Source organism: Lipophrys pholis, assembly GCF_963383615.2.
Source record: "Lipophrys pholis genome assembly, chromosome: 8".
NCBI classification, from domain to species: domain Eukaryota; kingdom Metazoa; phylum Chordata; class Actinopteri; order Blenniiformes; family Blenniidae; genus Lipophrys; species Lipophrys pholis.
This window is the reverse complement of record NC_137630.1, coordinates 9,500,946-9,520,614: the sequence shown is the minus strand read 5'-3', so window position 1 is coordinate 9,520,614 and position 19,669 is coordinate 9,500,946. Positions and strand designations below refer to the sequence as shown.

At 41.3% G+C, this 19,669-nt stretch overlaps 1 protein-coding gene across 3 annotated transcripts in view; it reads left to right on the top strand.

Annotated features, from left to right (window-relative positions):
• Positions 1-2,677: 2,677 nt before the first annotated feature.
• ralgapb (Ral GTPase activating protein non-catalytic subunit beta) overlaps positions 2,678-19,669 on the top strand; it is a 28,068-nt gene continuing 11,076 nt past the window's right edge. For all 3 annotated transcript variants that reach the window (XM_080469087.1, XM_080469086.1, XM_080469085.1), the window contains exons 1-16: positions 2,678-2,793; positions 3,905-4,125; positions 8,439-8,641; positions 8,766-8,932; positions 9,016-9,202; positions 9,395-9,526; positions 10,534-10,712; positions 11,748-11,899; positions 13,259-13,517; positions 15,078-15,279; positions 16,287-16,454; positions 16,569-16,683; positions 16,925-17,072; positions 17,167-17,231; positions 17,321-17,459; positions 19,074-19,195. In XM_080469087.1, the coding sequence (XP_080325213.1) occupies positions 3,949-4,125; positions 8,439-8,641; positions 8,766-8,932; positions 9,016-9,202; positions 9,395-9,526; positions 10,534-10,712; positions 11,748-11,899; positions 13,259-13,517; positions 15,078-15,279; positions 16,287-16,454; positions 16,569-16,683; positions 16,925-17,072; positions 17,167-17,231; positions 17,321-17,459; positions 19,074-19,195 (2,415 nt within the window). In that variant the 5' untranslated portion in view covers positions 2,678-2,793; positions 3,905-3,948. The remainder of the gene's footprint in view (positions 2,794-3,904; positions 4,126-8,438; positions 8,642-8,765; positions 8,933-9,015; positions 9,203-9,394; positions 9,527-10,533; positions 10,713-11,747; positions 11,900-13,258; positions 13,518-15,077; positions 15,280-16,286; positions 16,455-16,568; positions 16,684-16,924; positions 17,073-17,166; positions 17,232-17,320; positions 17,460-19,073; positions 19,196-19,669) is intronic.

Sequence of the window (19,669 nt, the reverse complement as noted above, 5' to 3'; positions counted from 1 at the left end):
GACCTGGAAACGAATAAGTGGGAGAAGATGGATGAATTTCTTATTGTTGTTGTTGAATTCCGTTTCCTCGTTATAACGTATATATTACTGGTATTCTTTTGCACTTACTACATAATTTGAATCAGCCTTTTTTCCTTTTTAGTACTCATCTGTGATACCACTTTCTTTGAAATTACATCAATTAAATATATGAAGGTAAACAGAATTATCTCTTGAATGCTGACATTTCAATTCAATTCAATTCAACTTTCTTTATGTAGCATCAAATACAACACAGTCGTAGGTGCTTTTTACAGAGGGAAAACTAACAAATCCACATGAGCAAGCATAAGCAGTGGTGGCAAGGAAAAACTCCTTCCAACAGGAAGAAACCTTTGCAGAAACCAGGCTCTGAAGTGGTCGGCTTTCTGCTATTCCAGTTGAATGAGGGGAAAGAGGAGAGAAAAGGGTAAGATGGAGCGATAGATCGGGGTAGGGATACAGTCCCTGGTTCGGGTCTGGGGTAGGGATACAGACCATAATATTCATGTTGCAGTATTTAATGTAGCAGTGAAATACACATTTGTACATGAATGTAAAATGTCATTAAGATGCATAAACAACTATGATTTGATATACAAATTTTTTGGGGGAAAAATAGTATCAGCATGTGCCAAAGCAAATGAAAAAGGTTTACAATAATGTGATTTGATTGAGATTATTTTTACCGTTTTTAATTATTAGTCTTCCAGGTGACCTGTGAGGCAGGTTTACAGTGTCAAGGCTCCCCCTACTGGCCTGTAGGAGGCATTTCATCTATTGATCACAGTACTCCTTAATCCAGGGTTGTCAAACACATTTTAGTTCAGGGGCCACATACTGCACAATGTCCACTTGAGTGTGACAGACCGGTAAAGTAGTGCCATAATAACCTTTATATTTAAACCTCAAAGCTATTTTTTGTTGTTCCACAGAGATACATGATGCATGATACATTCATACATGATGAAAATGTCTAAATATCACAAAACTAAACAAATTCTGTGGAAAATGACAACAATCTCAACATAAAGACAATTTTAATAAATCCTTCTTGTGCAAAATACAGCAACATTTCCCCCAAACGTATCCAATAGTTGTTGCCTTATGCATGTCTTTACAAACTCAGCTTGACAGCATGGCTTTGATGCTAAATGCTGGTTTGCTCTCTTTCATGCCATCATCTCTGATATATCAGCTAGGGTATCAGTGTCGTGTTGTGCCCTCTACTCTTTGGAAATATGTTAAGAAAATCCACATTTTCTTTGAAATTTTTATCATTTGCTTGGTTCTTTATTGGAGCCTCTTGTGGGGCCGGTTTTGGTCTTATGTTTGACACCCCTTCTTTAACCGTTGAACACGACAGATGTCACACACATCTGTTAATATCAAGTTACATTATACTCTTTTCTATATCGACTTATAAAATTTGTTGGGAAATGAAAAAATGTTATTAGATCAGAAGGCAACTTTTTCTAAACTGTACTTTAAGATCAATGGTACATCTTACAAACTTCTAACTGAGAAATAATTAAGTTTATTTCTTTTTATACTTGGTAGTGGAACATTTCAACGGGAACATTTTAAGTATCAATTTCTACCCAAGACTTTTAAAAGGCACAAAAGTAACCAAATAACACAGTCTTTTGCTTTTTATTGATAACAAAATCAGTGGGATGTGTTTAAAACTTGCCAAAATTGCACATTTTCCTTATTTACAGCTTAATCAGTTGTCTGAATAATATGTTTTTCTCCTGGATTTCAGGTAAAGGTTATTATTACTCACTCAGGACTACTCTCCTGCAATGTGATGTGTTATTTGCAAGAATCTATTTACTGACACTTATTTTATGGATATTGTGATGAAATATGCAAGCATATTTTTTCATATACTCATTTTCTAAATTCAAACATCAATAGAAAGTACCCCTGTGTCCTAACTGGGAGTAAAATCTGTTGAATTTAAGATGTTGAAATATGGAACGTTGAAAGCAGTAATTATTAATTCAAATCCTAAAAAGTTGTGCACCAACAGCACCTATTTCAATGTGTTGCAAAATACATTTTTTTAATAGCTAAAATGCCATTTTTAATCTGCAGCCCCTGGACAGATATTACAGAGAGAAACTTGAATTGAAATCACAAAGTTACTATACTTTAGGCTATATTCCTGCAGATAACAGTGAAATCAAATCAAAGTAATCAAAAATAATTCTAATAAAAAATAATGTCTTCCATGTCTTCAAACATGCGAACTAGTTGCTCGTTGTATTAAAAAAACTCGAGATAATAAATACATTTTGATAATAATGAAAGAAATGTTCAAATACTGTAGATATGTTGTGATGCATTTATGACGGTTAAACAATCAAATAAAAAGTACGGAGATGAGCAAGCTGAGCAAGTAAGTTATTGCAAAATATGAGTACCACATACTCAGATCTTTTGATTAACTTTGCGCAATTTACATGAAGATATAGATTTCTTTTTCCCTTCGTATTTGGTGTAAATATCAGCACCTGGAATTATCCTTCCATCATCTTCGTTGCTGTAAAATACTTTTACATGATTTCCTTGAGTGCCTGAATGCATCTTCTGAGTGCACTTCCAGTGGCGGCCTCTCGGGGGCGTTAACCTGCGGCTCCAGCCTCCCGTTAGCCCGTCAAGCCTTGACATTGCGAAGATGGAGGCTGTTATGGTTTAGACCAGGATACGTCGGAAGCAGAAACTCCGCATTCCAGACCTCTGTTATGACAACATTTCCAGCCGGTTCAGGTGAATAAAAAGCAGCTTTCGCGTCAGTGCGAAGTCAGCGGGTTAGTGAGTGCAAATGACAGCCAGCTCCGCGAGCTAATGTCAACGAGCGGGCTAGCGCTGCAAACATTAGCCCCGCTAGCTAGCAGCGTAGTTTGGGAGAACTGAAAAGTTAGCGCACGAAACCGGTGATTAATTTTATTTATTAACCGTGGCGTCCTGTCGTCCTCGGGATTACCGCTTCGCATCGCGGAAGCCAGGCAGCAGCTCGCCCCAGATAATGTCATCCGAAAGATAAGGCAGATGTTTTGATGTCAGGGCTAGCTAAGCGTTAGCGGGCTGCTCCTCTTCCAGAGCCGTTTCCTGGTTTGGTGATCGTTACAGATTCGGAGGTGAATGGTGGCTTTTAATTCAAATGAGTGTGCTTAAGTCTTCACGAACTGTAAGGCCAGTATCTGTGTAGACATAAAGTCTGCAAACTTAACGTGGGAGCAGCTGGCGTGATGTTAGCAGCTCCTTTGAACCCTTGGCTGTTTGGTGGTCCCGTTTACTGTCAAGGTGCGCAGCAATCGAGGCGACAGCCACATCTTTACAGGGTGTTTATTGTCATTTTTTAGCCTAGTTAATCTTTTGTCAGGTTTAATGTTTTGTGGCTCAATCTGCCCTCGCCTTCTTCTACCCACATTCATCAGATCGTTGTCATAAAAAGCAAACCAGTCCAACAAGTTAAAGTTTAATCATTTGTATGGACATCACGAGATCAAAATGACACTGTTCTGGAGAAAAGCTGTCTTTTGTTAGAATAACACAGTGATAGATGTTATAGAGTTATTGTTACAGCTTTTAGGAATAACATGTGTGACTTAACATATCATTTTAAAAGATCCACAGTCCTGTGTACTTTCCTTACAATGTATCCCAGCTCCAACAAAACCGGTTGTAATGACTGGCTCATGATTAGGCTTGCTGAAGAGCTTTTTCTCAGACTCATTTACTAGATTTCAAGGTGTGCTGGAGCAGAGAAATATTATGCAAGACTTCCCAAGACCAACATTTAACACGTCTGTCTCAAGCAACTTATAATAAGCTTACCTGTGTTTCTGTGTGCGTCTGTCTGTGTGTGTGTGTGTAGGTGGAGGCAGGAGGTGTGTGTAGAGTGCACTAGACATCAGCAGCATGTACTCCGAGTGGCGCTCGCTGCAGCTGGTGGTGCAGAGTGACCAGGGCCACCTCAGTGTCCTGCACACCTACCCCACCAGCGTGGGGACGGATGTGGCAAATTCCGTGGTCAAGCCTCTGGGAACGGCCGTGAGTCCCGTGGCTACAGAGAACATCCTGAAAACGGACAAAGAGGTGAGGAAGGGTTTGCTTTTATTATTCCCAATCATTAAACAAAACCTTGCTTGCTTGTGTGGTAACTGATGTCGTTTGCACTCTGAGTCCACATTTGTTGTATTCACACTGCATCATCCCGACAGTACTGACATACTATAAGCTACATTCCAAAATAGGGACGTCAAACTAAAGAACAAAGTTAGTCAGCCAAAGAATACAATGGCTTATATGCAACCAAAGAATTCGAACATTATAATCACTTGTTTAATATTGTGCATATGTTCCAATTATATTCAAACTTCTGTGTCGTCTGAATTCTGATCGATCAGAAACAGTTTTAACTTCTGTCAGATCTCACCACACAGGTCATCCTTCATCCCCCACACACTGCAGTTTATGATACATTTTTACCCCTTCGTCATCATTTATTTGCTGTCAAACTCACTCAAACCTTCATAGTCATTTCTTTGCCTGCTTGTAACACTAAATATTCACATGCACCTAATAGATAAACAGATAGTTGTTCACTTCATCTATTTGTGATCATTATGACTGATAATGAGCCTTTATTGTCGGATGATGCAGATATAAGAAATATCCTTGTTTCAACCCCTTTAGAATATAAATGTCAGAATTAATGGAACATACATCCATAAGTTTTCCATAAATGTGATTTCATCTTGACCATTAAATGTCTTCATGACAGAAGCCTGGGTTCAATTAGATTTGTTCATTGTGTTGCTGTCCTGCTGGGTTCTTATTTAATTAGTGTTTGCAAGGTCTGTGAAACAGGATTTCCTCTGTCATCTCACTATAATGTGTTCATTCCTCATCTTCATGAATCTTGTGTATTTGTATCCATGTTCCTATCATCACAGTTCAGGCATCCTACCACCACTGCTGTGTTTAGAGATTCTGATTTTAACTATAAACATGCTCAATAGTTGTTATTTTCTCCTGGTTTAGTATAATTCCTTAAAGTAAAACACTGTAGAGCGTACATGTCTTTTACTCGGGGAACATCTTTGTTTGCAGTTATTGTAGCGTACAAAGGCTTGATTGATTGATTGATTGATTGATTGATTGATGGCTTCTTCTAACATTGCACTCGACCTGCATCAAAAACACAAACACTGCAAGTTCTGGAGCTGTTGCCAACTCCTCAGTGAGAGAAAAGCACTCTTGGCTTTTTTAAAATTTGTCTGGAGTTGTTGAATGATTCCAGCACATAATTTTTATAACAAGCCATCTGCTTATAATTATATTGGGGTAATGTTGTGGAAATCTCTTTGAGTCTCTCAAAGTCTCCAATAATATTAGAAAATGTCACTTGATTTGTTTCTACACACTCTTTTGAAGAAAAACAGGGGTTTGAAAGTGAAAACGCAAAACTTTTGTTGCATTTTGGGGATAATGTACATGACAACGGTGGACGGAGCCACTAAAAGAGGCAACTTTTTGAAAATGGCACCCATCGTGGAGCTTTTTGAAAATGCTCCAACTCCGTCGTCATGTCAACGGAGGAGGGGGGGTTATGCAACTTTTCGAAAATGCTCAATCTTTGTCTCTGTGTAGATGGCAGAGAAGCTTCTACTGTTTGTAGTTTTATAGTTGACAGTCACTCGTGATAGTAATCCAACTTGGTCGTCTGTCCATACAAATGTTCACTCACCATTTTTAATGTTTCTTTATAATAGCGTATATTTCTCTGCATCTTGTGTGGTTTCATTACAAAAACGGACAACGGCACCCTAGTCGCCCAACTTGACACATCGTTTACAGCGTTTCTGCTCTTTTTAATACAAATGGACTTTTTCAAAATGTGTCAACGCAAAACTTTTTTAAAACGAAAATGCAAAAATTATACACTTTAACCTGTAACGTTGTCTCGTAAACGGGGCCAAAATATTGCGAGTAAGTTGCTAAGCTCACAATGCTGAGTCGAAAGAGTGTTTAATGTGTCTAAGTCCACTTTTACTTGTTTATTGTTGTGTAAAAAATGGTACATGAGGTGTTGTAAGGGGTTGTACTCTTATCTTTTCCCCTGCACGTCGGTGCATTGCTACCATAATGACATCTTGCTCAGCGATAGCAAAGGTGGATTATCTGCAGAGAAAAAAGATCCCCAGGGGCTCGAAGTGAAAGCACCGTTGCTCAGACCAGAAAACAGCCTATGTCGGTTCAGAAAGGTACATCATACCAGCTTCCGCAAGTTCCTGTGCTTTTGTAATGGATGGTTTACACATGAATCGCAAAGTTAATGCGGTTACACCTCAGCACAGAGATCCTGCTGTTTTCTGATGCCACTTGTCTTGCATTGCTCAAACAATTCAGCTCCTGTCGTCCAGTTGTGTAATCAGGAGCGATTATTTGCTTTGAGAGCCGTCCGTTTGTGTTGGCGATAGTCATCCATCATCATTGTTTTAGGTTGGTTGATAGTTTAATCGCTCTGTGTTCAATCCACCTGACCACACCTCAGTTTAAGACCTACAGGCTCGGAGTTACACTGAAATATTTAATGTTTCTTTTAAACCCTCTGAAGTTCTGTAATAATGCGTTTTTGAATAAGGAAACCCTGATCCCTTCAGTAAGATGCAGCCAAAACCTCATGCGAGTCATTTTTGATTTGTTTGCGATAACAAATCGGCTTCAGATCTGATCTCGGTGATTGTACACCTATAGACTCCTGCTGTCAAATAAAACCATGCTTACGTTCCGATAATGTGTAGGAACGTTTGTGAACATGTAACGTCGTCAGCAAGTTAACAGCAGCTTCAATTAATGATGTGACGGCGTGTTTTTCTGCAATATTTCTCAGGTTCATCTGAAGGGCTGCTCTTACTTTGAAATTTGTGCTGAGGATAAATCTGGGATTCCTTCTGGCTTTTTCCACAAGCATCGCATGAAACGGTGTCTGGGAAAAAGACAAAACAGAAACCCTTCAAAGGAGGCGCAGGCTTTCATGTGGGATAACTTTAGGATATCATGTGAAAGAAAAAAGAGGATCATGAACAGAAGAAAAAAAAATCCTTTCTTAACGGCCGTCTTTGATAGATGAACACTGTTTAATCTGATTTCATTCATTGTTTGGCTTTGATAAGCCAGTATTTGTTCAGTGTGTACCTGGCAACTCATTTTCCAGTTGACTAAAAGAACATTTTGTTAAAACATATCAGAAGACTGTCCTAAAAAAAAAAGTCCAAATTTAGCACAATTTATAGTCAAGTGACCAAATATTGTGTCTATTAAGAGCTCTTTGAAACCTTTAATCTCAAATCTACAACAACAGTCGTGGATTTTAAGTGTTGCAAACTTCTTAAAGCTTTCACCGACATCTTCTCAGAGTGTGCAAGATTTCAGCGTCTCGGGTAAATGATGTCCGTTCGTCCTCAGTGTGCAGATTAAAATTAAAATGCTTGAGTTGAATGAGCGATTGTGCATCAATTCCATCAGAGAACTTATAAAGCAGTTTTTCTAGTGTGTTTTTGATTTTGTTTGTTTTGTACACATGCTCGCTTATTTTTCATTTTCTAGACTCAGGTTCTGGTTTTGTGAAAGTCGTCCCTCAACCTTCCCACCTTCTGCTTCAACTCAGCAGTCCAGAATTCTATCTGTTCTCAAGGCAGTGCCATTCGATAGATTTTTGGTTTGTCCAGTTTTTTTTTGTTTGTTTTTTACAATATCACATACTCAAAGTTATATTCTCTCCAAAGTCTTTTCATATTTCAAACTCATTAGAAAAGGCTAGTGTTAATCAAGAGTGCTTCTCTCCACCAGCTCCTGGATGACTCAGTGTAGCACAACACAAAACTTTATCTCCTTTCTATTGAACACAGGATCAGTAAAGACCTTCTTGTCTTCAGACATTAAACGCTGCTTTATGAAAAGAAAAGGAACAACTTAAAATAGTCAATTGACCTTATTTGCCCTTATAGGTTTAAAAATATACAGTAATCTCATCAACATAGGAGAATTTCATGTTGGCTTTAAAGGGACAGTATGTCATATTTTCCGAAGCTAATAAAAGAAAAACATGTTCATTCTTATGAAGTGGCATCTCGTCTGTCCTCAGTCCCTTACGAACTTACACAGATCATAGATATGGGTTTGACAGTAAGTAAGGCTAATCAATGAGGCAACCAAAGAATTGACAAGTTGCTCGAAGTGACAGATGATGGATAACGTCTGCGTGGTCCATATGTTTGCCTGCTTAGGAATCTGCAAATCTCATAGGACTGCGCTCTTGAAAATCTATTGCCATCTGGTGCACAAACGCACCCTTAACTTATTGTAGCTTGAGCTGAAATGAAGGTCAATGCTTTGAACCGCAGGTGAAGTGGACCATGGAGGTGCTGTGTTTTGGCCTGACCCTCCCGCTGGAAGGCGACACCGTGAAGCTGTGTGTGGATGTGTACACAGACTGGATGATGGCACTGGTGTCTCCCAGAGACTCCATGCCTCAGCCTGTGGTCAAGGAGCCCAATATGTACGTCCAGACGATTCTCAAACACCTCTCCAATGTCTTTGTGCCAAGGTATGTGACAGAAGTTGTTTCCACCGCTTCTCTTTTGTGCCGTAGTTTATTGTTCTCGTGTCAGTCCGCCTGCTGTTTGTGTCCACACTGTATTTCCTGATCCTCTTCTCTCTTCCCCCTGCAGGCCTGAGCAGCACAGCCTGAACCACATCAGGCTCTGCCAGCAGGTTCTGACTGCAGTCCAGAAGCTGGCAAGAGAGTCCGTCTCCATGGTGAGAGAAACCTGGGAGGTGCTTCTTCTCTTCCTGCTTCGCATCAATGACACATTACTCGCACCGCCTACAGTGGGAGGTAAGCCCCGCCCCATTTATTTTGCTCTCTCCAGTTAGTTCTGATTAATTGTGACTGCTACGTTTATTTTTCCCCTCCGCCAGTGGGAGTTGCAGAGAAGCTGGCTGAGAAGTTGATGGCGGTGCTGTTCGAGGTGTGGCTGCTGGCTTGCGCCCGCTGTTTCCCCACGCCACCATACTGGAAGACGGCCCGGGAGATGCTGGCCAACTGGAGACATCACCCTCCCGTTGTAGAGCAGTGGAGCAGAGTGGCCTGCGCTCTGACCTCCAGGTTTGAATCCCTTAAGTTGAAGTCATTGAATTGTAAAGCTTAAACCCATTTAATAGAAGTAATCACTCAATTTGAGGGATCAGACTTTGGCTCCTGGGGTCACAGAGTGGAGAAGAAAGCAAGACAGTGTTGTGGGTGTGGTGATGACAACCGCTTTTTAAAAAATAATTTCTACATCCTTCACGTTTTCAGACTTTTGCGGTTCACCCACGGGCCGTCCTTCCCTCCCTTCAAAGTTCCTGACGAAGATGCAAATCTAATTCCTGTAGAGATGGACAACGACTGTGTGGCACAGACGTGGTACCGCTTTCTGCACATGCTCAGGTGAAAATTGCTCTGACTTAAGTGCATATGTTTTGTTTTTTTAAGTGGAGGGAGCGCATGTGGCTATTTGGAACAATAACTGAAGATTTGTACCTGTACCAACCGACATAAACTTTTCTCTTTTGGGACATTTTCCAAAACAGACAGAAGGGAGAAATCTTACTTTATTGATTTCCAAAGTGGTTTTTTTGGACAGAAATGCTGTGAGGTTGTGTGGAGTCGATGGAGCCAGACAGGAAGTTCCCATATGAAATCCAGTTTTTTTAAGATAAAATCTCATGTAGACGGATTTCTGTTCACTCATTAAACAAAACATAATTCCTGTTGGCTACAAGTTATAAATCAGAGGTACAACATCTCAGTTTAACAGTTTGGTTGTTTTTTTTTAGTAAAATGTGTGTAATGATGTGTGTGTAAGTACCCAAATCTGCTCACTTCCACACCAAATGTCTGTCTGTCTGTCTGTCTGTCTGTCTGTCTGTCTGTCTGTCTGTCTGTCTGTCTGTCTGTCTGTCTGTCTGTCTGTCTGTCTGTCTGTCTGTCTGTCTGTCTGTCTGTCTGTCTGTCTGTCTGTCTGTCTGTCTGTCTGTCTGTCTGTCTGTCTGTCTGTCTGTCTGTCTGTCTGTCTGTCTGTCTGTCCATAAGCTGTTGAGTTTGTAGATAGGTTAGATGGTCATCTTTTACTTGTCCTTCTATTACTAAACATCAGACTCACTTCCTGGTTAATGGCTGAGCTCTTCCAGCTAAAGTGTTCGAATGCATCGAAATGAATTTTAATCCTAAAGCTGTACTTTTAAAAAGAAAATCGGTATTACCGCATGACGCTCAACTCATTTTGTTTGATTCATTATTTCTCCTTGAGAAAATCATGTCCATATAAATGTTTCAGAGTTGTCCCTCATTTGGTTTGATTCTGTTTTTTCTGTCAGCGTGTTTGTTTAATCTTTTTGTTAATTCCCCTCTCTGCTCTTCAGCACATATAATATTTTGTACCCGCTCGTCCTCAGTAACCCCGTGGACCTGAGCAACCCCGCGATAGTGAGCACCACCCCAAAGTTCCAGGAGCAGTTTCTCAACTCAAGTGGCATCCCCCACGAAGTGGTCCTGCATCCGTGTTTGAAACAGCTGCCCCAGATCTTCTTCAGGGCCATGAGGGGCGTCAGCTGCCTCGTCGACGCCTTCCTGGGTATGAGGATGCAAAGTTAAAACTAAATCTCTTTGCTCCATCCATTACTATGCATGTTAAAAAAGTATACATGGACAGCCTTTATCGGTATGTATGACAGCATTCATTGATGGCTCAAGCAAAGAAGTGAAACCCACTAAAAAAAAAAAAAAAAAAAACCGACCATTTTACAACAAAGCATTTGGTCATTTCTTCTTGGTACATGCGTTGTTGTTTGTGGTGCTTCTCGGGTATCCTGATACTTGTGCTGCAGTGTTTTAATAACGTGCAAACTAAATGTAAGAGCAGAGTTACTTCATGAAGAGACGGAGGAGTTGAGTGAACACAGGCATGTCTGAGGGACTTTCTCCCACGTTTGGAAAATAAATTCTATGCTGAAATGTGCGAAAGTAATCCAAGATTTTGTGTTTCCAGCAGTCGTCCCTCCGTTTCCATTGTAATTCAGAAATTGACGGTCAAAATGCCTGAGTAGAATCATGTCGGTGTGTATTTTTCTTTTTGCGCTGTAGGTGTCTCTGTTGAAAAGAGAGACGTGCGAGAGAGGGTGTTCTCTTTCTCTCCAGTGCTGCTCTCTCATGGTACACACGTCAGCTGATACGTCCTGATGATGGGCATATGACAGATTGGTGGATTTGTTTTATCGAGGGGAGGGTTTTAATGATATTAACATCTGGGGTTTGTGTTGCACTATTTCCCAGATATTCCCACTAAACTCCACAATCATGAACACTGGAAAAGTCAATCAAGATGTATTCACATCGATCAATGGTGATTTGTGTCTAACCGGCGTCTTTGCATGTCTACAAATGACTTGTCGCCGTTGATCTACTCTGACGTCAATTTGTTTCTGTGCTTTAACATTAGGGAAAAGGCTTCTGTTGATTGTATTTACCCAAAGTCAGTTTTGTCTGTCGAAAAAGTGGTGGTTAAAATTGTTCTCACATTTTCCGAGGCTAATCAGAACGTCACTCACAGCTTCTTATTTTAGAGGATTTGCCCTGTGGCGTGCAGCTCATGTCAACCTCCTGTCTGCAGGTATATCGCGCCCCAGGGCAGACAGTGCCCCACCCACCCCGGTCAACAGAATGAGCATGTCTCCGCCCCCGTCCATCACCAACACCACGCCCCCTCACAGCCGCAAGCAGCGGCACGCGGTGGTCACCAAAACGGCAAGCAAGAGCTCCACCGTAAGTCCCACAAACACTGTAAAGTACACGAACCAGTGAGTACTGCATCCTCTGACATGTGCAGCAGCTGCTTAGGAACACGGGGAGCCTGAAAATACAGGAACAATTTAGAGATGCAATCTAGTTTAGGTTGATCAAAACTAAACACCGATGTTTGAGAATAAAGACTCGAGAGGCAGCAGAAGATTTTAGAGTCATAACATTGAAGTTAGAGGAAGAAATGTTAAGTGTAAAGAGGAGATTGAAATTGAAATGTAAAACAAAAACAGATAAAAAAAAAAAAATAGTACAAAGTACAGAATTTTTTATTTGATGGTATAACATTATGTTTGCAGTGATTAGTATGTTCACAGAGGTGACGTCTGAAAGACAGGACGCAGAGCCGGAGGTTATCATTGGAAGTCACCCGAATGGAGAGAAAAATGAACGGATCAGAGGGAGAAAGCTAGAGAGGCCAGGTTGAGTTGGTGGATGTATTGGAGGAAAGATGTCTGAGATGGTGCTGCCGGACAGGAGAAGAGAAAATCCTTAAAGAAGATTCATGTATGTAGTGAAGTAGATGATTGGTGTAAAGGCCGCTACACACGTGCGATTTTTGGCCATCCCAGACGAAAGATAACAATGGTGGCAATGTCTTTGATCTTGGCTCTAAGTCTATCGACATCCTACGTCGCACTGTGAGGCCGGTTCAAGGACGGCTGTTTTCATGGTGTTGTGACCAAAGACAACCTGCGATAAAATTCAGACAGTGTCAGAAATTTGGAGTGACGGTCACTGCTGCTGCAACCTACGTCAAGTGACTAACCAATAGAAATGCAGCATGAAAAGATTCACTAAGTTAGGATTTGCAGCTACAATGTCAAAACACGTCAAAAGAAGAATGTGGGACGTATACAAAGACGACAGGCAGCCCAGTAGAGTCGTGGCAGTGGAAGCCTTTTTTGGGATTTTTCTAAACATAAATGCCGCGAGGGCTCCGTTCATGTTTCGCGAGTTTCTTTTTTCGCGGATGGATGGCGCATGCTTATGTTGTTTTATTCTTGGGCATTTACGTCAACTGCTTATCAACTTGCAATCAACACACGGCACTCCATGTCGTGCCCCCAAAGTTATCAGATTCATGTGGTACAGTGTAGTTTGCATATAGGTTAACTTATAAGATTGTTAAAATCGCAGTTTGGAGCCGGTCTAACAGTAGATGAGGCAGATAACAATTGATCTGAAGGGAGCAGTCGAAACACAGTTGGGGAAACCCCCCCCCACACACACACCAACAGTCTCAATAGGCCGTCAGACCTTTGCTTCATTGAAGGAGTAGAGGTTTATCAGATCTCTTCCTGTTCCCCCCTCACCCTGCAGGGCAGCGGCAGCCAACCAACCAAAGCTTCCCAGCAGCAGCAGCAGCAGCAACAGCAGCAGCAGCAGCAGCAGCAGACGTCGTCCTCTCCGACCCTTCTCTCCAGCCCCAACCAGAGCAGCTGGGAATCGCGGCCGCTCCCGGCCCCGGCACGGCCCAAGGTCAACAGCATCCTCAACCTGTTCGGCCAGTGGCTGTTCGACGCCGCCCTGGTGCACTGTAAGCTCCACAGCGGCCTCAGCCGAGACCCCAGCATGACCGGTAAGAAGCGCAGCGGCCGCTAAATGAGCGTTAGTGCATGGGCAGGTGGGTGTTCTGTCGCTGTTCCTGAGTATGTGTTTTTTTTTTGGTGGAGTTTCTGTGATTTTTTCTGTGTTATTTTGTCACCGTTTGTCGTGGGGATATGTGTTTTCCTTTTTTCACCATTCTCTCTGAAACTTGGAATGTATCTTTCTGTTCGCGGAGGGCTTGGTTAGAGGTGGCCTTGAATGAGATTTTCATCCGATTCTAATCCATTCTGCATCCACCAACTGTTCAGACCGGGCTAAAACTGCATATAGGCTACAACCATGTGCCAAGAGTCTCATTCAATCATTTTATTGGTAAAACCGTCACAAGAGAAGTCACTGACAGCACATACTGTACTTACTTTTCCAAAGGATGTGAATTTGGCTCATCATTGGCTCTCCGTGTATTTTTCTCTTTTTGGTGTAGTGTCCTGCACGTGTCTACCATGTCTGATTAATGTTAAGAGTTGTTCTGGGTCAAAAAAAAAAAAAAAGTCATGTACTTGAGGAGAACAAACACACAATTCATGCCTGATATGAATTGATCCCAGAAATATTGGATCTGCTTTGATTTTGTCTCTCTCCACTATTTCTGTTATCTTGCAGCCTCTTTTATCCAAATTCTCCTTTCTTATAAATCTTGTAAGTAGGAACGGCAGCTTTCTTTTCCTCACTTGATTTGCGTTCTCTTGACAAATCTTCCTGCTTTTCAGTTGAGTTCTTCATGACCATCGCCATTGTCACCATCGTTTGTTTTTGTTTTTTTCTGTTCCCTCTCCTTGTCATATATATGTATGTATATAAAAAAAAAAAAAGAATTTCACCAGCGTATTCAGCGTTTCTCCAAAGGTGATGGAATGGGTTTCACCAACTGACCACCTGTCTCGACCATAACGTTGCCAGTTTGTGACAATGCCACCCCATTTTTAAATCTTTTATTTGTTTCCTTTGAGTCACGCTAATCCTTCCGTTTTAGTTTCAGACTCTCCCCCGCCCCCGCTCCCTCCAATTGAGCATTAATGTTTCGTTACTCTTTAATTTCTTCTTGTGTTGTCAGTTCACTTGAGTTTTGTATTGATTTGGTGCCTCAATGCATGAAGTGAATGTCCTGAATCTTGAGTGACAGTCATGTAATTGCAACATGGAGGGAGCTGACACAGGGATAATGCTAGCTGTGAATGACTGACACGTTGCATTAGCGGCACACTCCACTCCGTCATGCTTGGTGCCAGTAACGAGTGGAAGTCGTTTGGCAAACTCTTTGTGTCAAGCTTTCCTTTTTTTTTATTGGATGCGAGTGTGTGTTTGCAGTCAGTGAAGTTATTCTACTCTCTTGTTGTGATTAAATGTCTGCTTTTTGTTGCTTTCATTTGTTTTTGGTCAGTTATTTTAATTTTTTTTATTTTTTAAGTTTGTGGGTATAGTATGCATATCGTAGGTATATGTCTGCTAGTTTCTCATACATGCATGACTGCTGCGGACAGCATTACAATTCAGGGTCCTTTGATTCTCTGTCTGCGCCCGCTCTCTTCAGCGATAGCCACCCAGGTTGGCCTGGAGCTGAGGAGGAAGGGCTCCCAAATGTCCACCGACTCCATGGTTTCCAACCCGATGTTTGACGCCAACGAGTTCCCGGAGAGCTACGAGGCCGGGCGGGCCGAAGCATGCGGGACTCTGTGCCGCATCTTCTGTAGCAAGAAAACCGGAGAGGACATTCTGCCTGTATACCTGTCCAGGTGAAGATCATGTGGAGCTCATGTTATTAAAGCTAAGATCATACAGCACATAGTTAAGATGCATGGTTTGTGTAATGTACTTCCTGAGGTATTTCACAAACATCTAGCTTTTCAAATACATTAACATTATAGAGCAATATAAAATATGTGCTTCTTATAATCCATATATGTTTATTGGCCTTCAACCATAGTGCCTTTTAGACCCCGTTTCCGCAACATTTTCAAGTGAAAACCGTAAACTTCCATAGTGCTTTGGGTGTCGGTTTACATGACAACGGTGCTCAGAGCCACTGAAAACGCAACTGTTTGACATCGGTCCATCTCTGTGTGATTGGAGAAAATGCAACTTTTCTGAAACGCTGCTACTGCGCATGAACACCAAGGTCGTTGTAAATAGTTCCTGGTCACATGCGTGAGTAGGACAATAACAACAATGTTTGCCTCCAGAGTGTCATGACTCCCAGTCCATATTCTCCTGGGACTTGGTAGTTTTATAGTTGAGAGTAATTTGGAACACAAATCCATCTTAATCATCTGTCCGTATGAATGTCTGTTCCAATGTCATTAGTGTTTAAGTACATTTTGTTCTCTGCATGCATGTGTGAGTGCTTTCATTACAAAAACAAACAGCAGCACCCACTAAACTTTTCTGAAACGAAAATAAAAAAACGATGCATTGTCACTTGAAACGTTGTTGTATGAACGGGGCCTTACCCACATGGTTTTGCACTATAGGTATTAGTTTTGAACTCACGTTAAACCTTTTTAATAATAATAATAAAAAAAAAAATTATTTTATTTTTTATTTCTTCAGGCGCTCACAAGAATATACTGATTGCATTATTCTTGTTTAAGATCTCTGTATCCTCAATGCACATAAACTACATTAGTTAGTTGTAAGTTAATAACTTAAATCATCACTGGAAATATAATCGTCTCGCTGTTATCCTACACTGACTAAAACTTTTATGTTGGATTTCAAATATGCTTTGCTTTTTCTTTTGCAGATTCTACATGGTCCTGATTCAGGGTCTCCAAATCTCCGATTTCATCTGCAGACCGGTTCTGGCTTCTATCATTCTAAACTCTTCCTCCCTCTTCTGCACCGACCTGAAGGGCATCAATGTGGTGGTGCCCTACTTCATAGCTGCTCTGGAGACAATTGTGCCAGACAGGTTAGACCAGTTCAATGATAAAAATCTTTTTCTTTCCTTTGTGGGTCTTATTTTGATGGCTGTTATGCATTGATACAAGATTCACTCTCATGCTTATCTCTTGCACATTTGTAGGGAACTGTCAAAATTCAAAATGTATGTAAATCCTACCGACCTGAGGAGAGCCTCCATCAATATCCTGCTGGCCATGCTGCCTTTGCCGCACCATTTTGGAAACATCAAATCAGAGGTAGATATGTTGTATGTATATTTTCTTTCACCTCATAATGTGATCCATTACTTTTTGGGTTATGGAGCTTACTATAAACGGCTCTCAGAGACATTTACACTGACATCATTTAGTCTCATTCTTTATGTTATTCTTCAGCTGTGAGACTTTTTCCCCATCCTTAAACAATGATAGTAAATTATATTTTGATTCTGATGTTTAGTAGTTTTCATCTTAAGCACACTGTGTTTGTGTCGTCCAGGTTCTGCTGGAGGGAAAGTTTAATGAGGAGGACGGGTGGCCTCATGACCAGCCCGTCTCCTTTCTATCCCTGCGGCTCCGTCTCGTCAACGTCCTCATAGGAGCACTGCAGACCGAGACTGACCCCACTAACACACAGCTCATCCTCGGTATATGCTGACAAAGTCTTTATCCAACTATTTTGTCCCTTGAAACTTTCTAATTTACATTTTGTTTTGATGGGGTTTTTTTTGTTTTTTTCAGGCGCGATGCTGAATATTGTTCAAGACTCTGCGCTGTTAGAGTCCATAGGTGCACAGACTGAAACGGTAAGCTTCTGATCACTACTCAGAAACAATTTTTGTCATGTTAACAGTTTGAATCTGACGTCCAGATTGCCACGTTCTGGCTTTATCAGGGGAGTATAGATGGGAGTCACATGACCGTGAGGAGTCACAGTCGCACCAACAGCGGCATCAGCTTCAACAGCGGAGGAAGCGCAGAGGCCACCAGCCCAGACTCTGAGCGCCCCGTACAGGCTCTGCTGCGAGACTATGGTATGACATACAGGCTAACAACATTGTGCTTTTAGGATTAACACAATAACCATATGTTTGACCAGATGATGCATAATGGGGATAACAAGCAGAATGTGCTCGCTGATTAATGCAAATATGCAACATGCCCAATGAGCTTTTGTGTTTTTCATAGCTAACGTGGTTAAAGTGGTGTGCAGAGTTAAGAAGCGCTGGGTAAAATGTCTTTGTAGGTGATAGGAGTGTTGGTTTGCTGTTAATGGATTGCTTGGTAGTGAAATATATGCAGTGTCTTGTCTGATTGCAACAGCAATCAGATTCTTTCCTCTTGAGGGCTGAGCGAAGTCTGAGGGATGTAGCACTGAGTGCTACTAGGGCTAATTTGTTTACACCATACACTGAGCTGCTTGTAGGTAACTTTAAGGATACTGGGGGGAGGGGAACTTCCCTGGTTCCTGTGGGATACGAGTGCAGGACTGTGGCATTGTTGTGAGGACCAGAGCAGCACAGGAAACACAAGAGTTGAGTGTTGAAAGAGAGACTTCACACTCTGCTGCATGATGTGGGATTGTTAGGCATTTTTAATCACAAATGGATTATCATCGCAATAAGTGTAAAAAAAAAATACTGACTGCACAGCACTAAAACAACAAATCAACAACTGCAGAGGCACATGTGATCAGAAAAAGGAATGCAAATACAGAGCAGTTGCATCTGACTAAAATTAGATTTCATGTACTTAAGTATTTATTAATTGCAAGTTATATCTCATTACTTGACAAAATATCACATATCGCATGTTTAACTTGTATTGTACAGACACTCAACCATCCTCATTTTCCACTTGATCCAATTTTTAATGATGACCACATTTGGAAATAACTCATTTCATTAAGGTAGAAGCTTTGAATGGTATCGTCAGATTGAAAAACAGAAGTCTTTTAACTGTTGTTTCAGATGAATAACAACAAATTGTTTATTTGTGGTTTAAATTATGTGATTTTATGAGTTCCAGTCACAATCAAGCTGCACAAAAACAATAGTTTGCAGATTCCCAAGAAAGTAAAATGTTGGAGGAAGTCCATCTTAACGATCCAAGTCCATACTGAGCTTTTCCACTATATATTGCTGAAAATTCAACAACGTGTGTATTCGTTGTTTCACTGCAGTTTATCTCCTTTGTTTCAGTAGAAAGTGACAGTGTGTAAACAAAGTGATTGTTGTATTTAAGTTTTAAGAAATCCACGTCACACAGTGTAGCCGATAATGTCAGCAGTAGCCTTAAGGCTGCGTTACTGAGTCTGATAATTACTCTTGAAACTGTTAAAATAGGGATTCCGTGTTACTTAGTTTGGAGTGATTGAACTATAATTTTTCTCAGTTGACATCGCTCAGCCCTGGTTTTCAGTCTTTTATTTGCTTCTATCTCTTCTATTATCTGTCCATGTTATGCATTGTGTGCTGTGCTGATTAAACTCTTTAAAGCATGTTGCCTATACCAAGAAATATCTACTAACTGTTCATCTAGAAGCTGTTTTTCTGTATGTTGCCTTGTTGCTTGGTTTCCTTACTCTTGCTTTGCTATTCTTTGCGGTGTTTGGTATTTCGGGGTGTCATATGGTCTAGCTCTTCCAGATACAGCGGCAGGCCTGCTGGTGCGCAGCATCCACCTGGTCACGCAGAGGCTCAACTCCCAGTGGAGGCAGGATATGAGCATCTCACTGGCTGCTCTGGAGCTGCTGGCCGGCCTCGCCAAGGTAAAGCAACAAGCACAGATGCTGTACAAGTCTGTGATCGTACCTGAGACGTGTGGTCAGGTTAGAATCGGAGCCTGATTTTCGAATATATGAGCCCAATAGAAAAGCTTGAATTCAGCATTCACCTTCCAACTATATTTCTACCATGAGCCTTTACAAAGGTGAGCCTGCAAGACAAGAGTGTGGGCAATAAAAACCCTCGTTGCAGACAACACTCTTTCATGGCAGAAGAGAATCAAAATCCACATGTGGAAATCCAGCCAGGCAGAAGCTCTCCTGAGGTGAAGGTGGAGACAGATATTTATAGCTCCTTGTAGGCACACACACAGCGAACACATCACAGAAATCATATTATACACATCCAAATCTAATTACACATGCATAAAGTCTGTCACTCGCATATAAATCTAATTAGAGTTCCACGGATACACAGACACACACGGGTTATTCTAGGCTAAACGGCGCACTGAAACC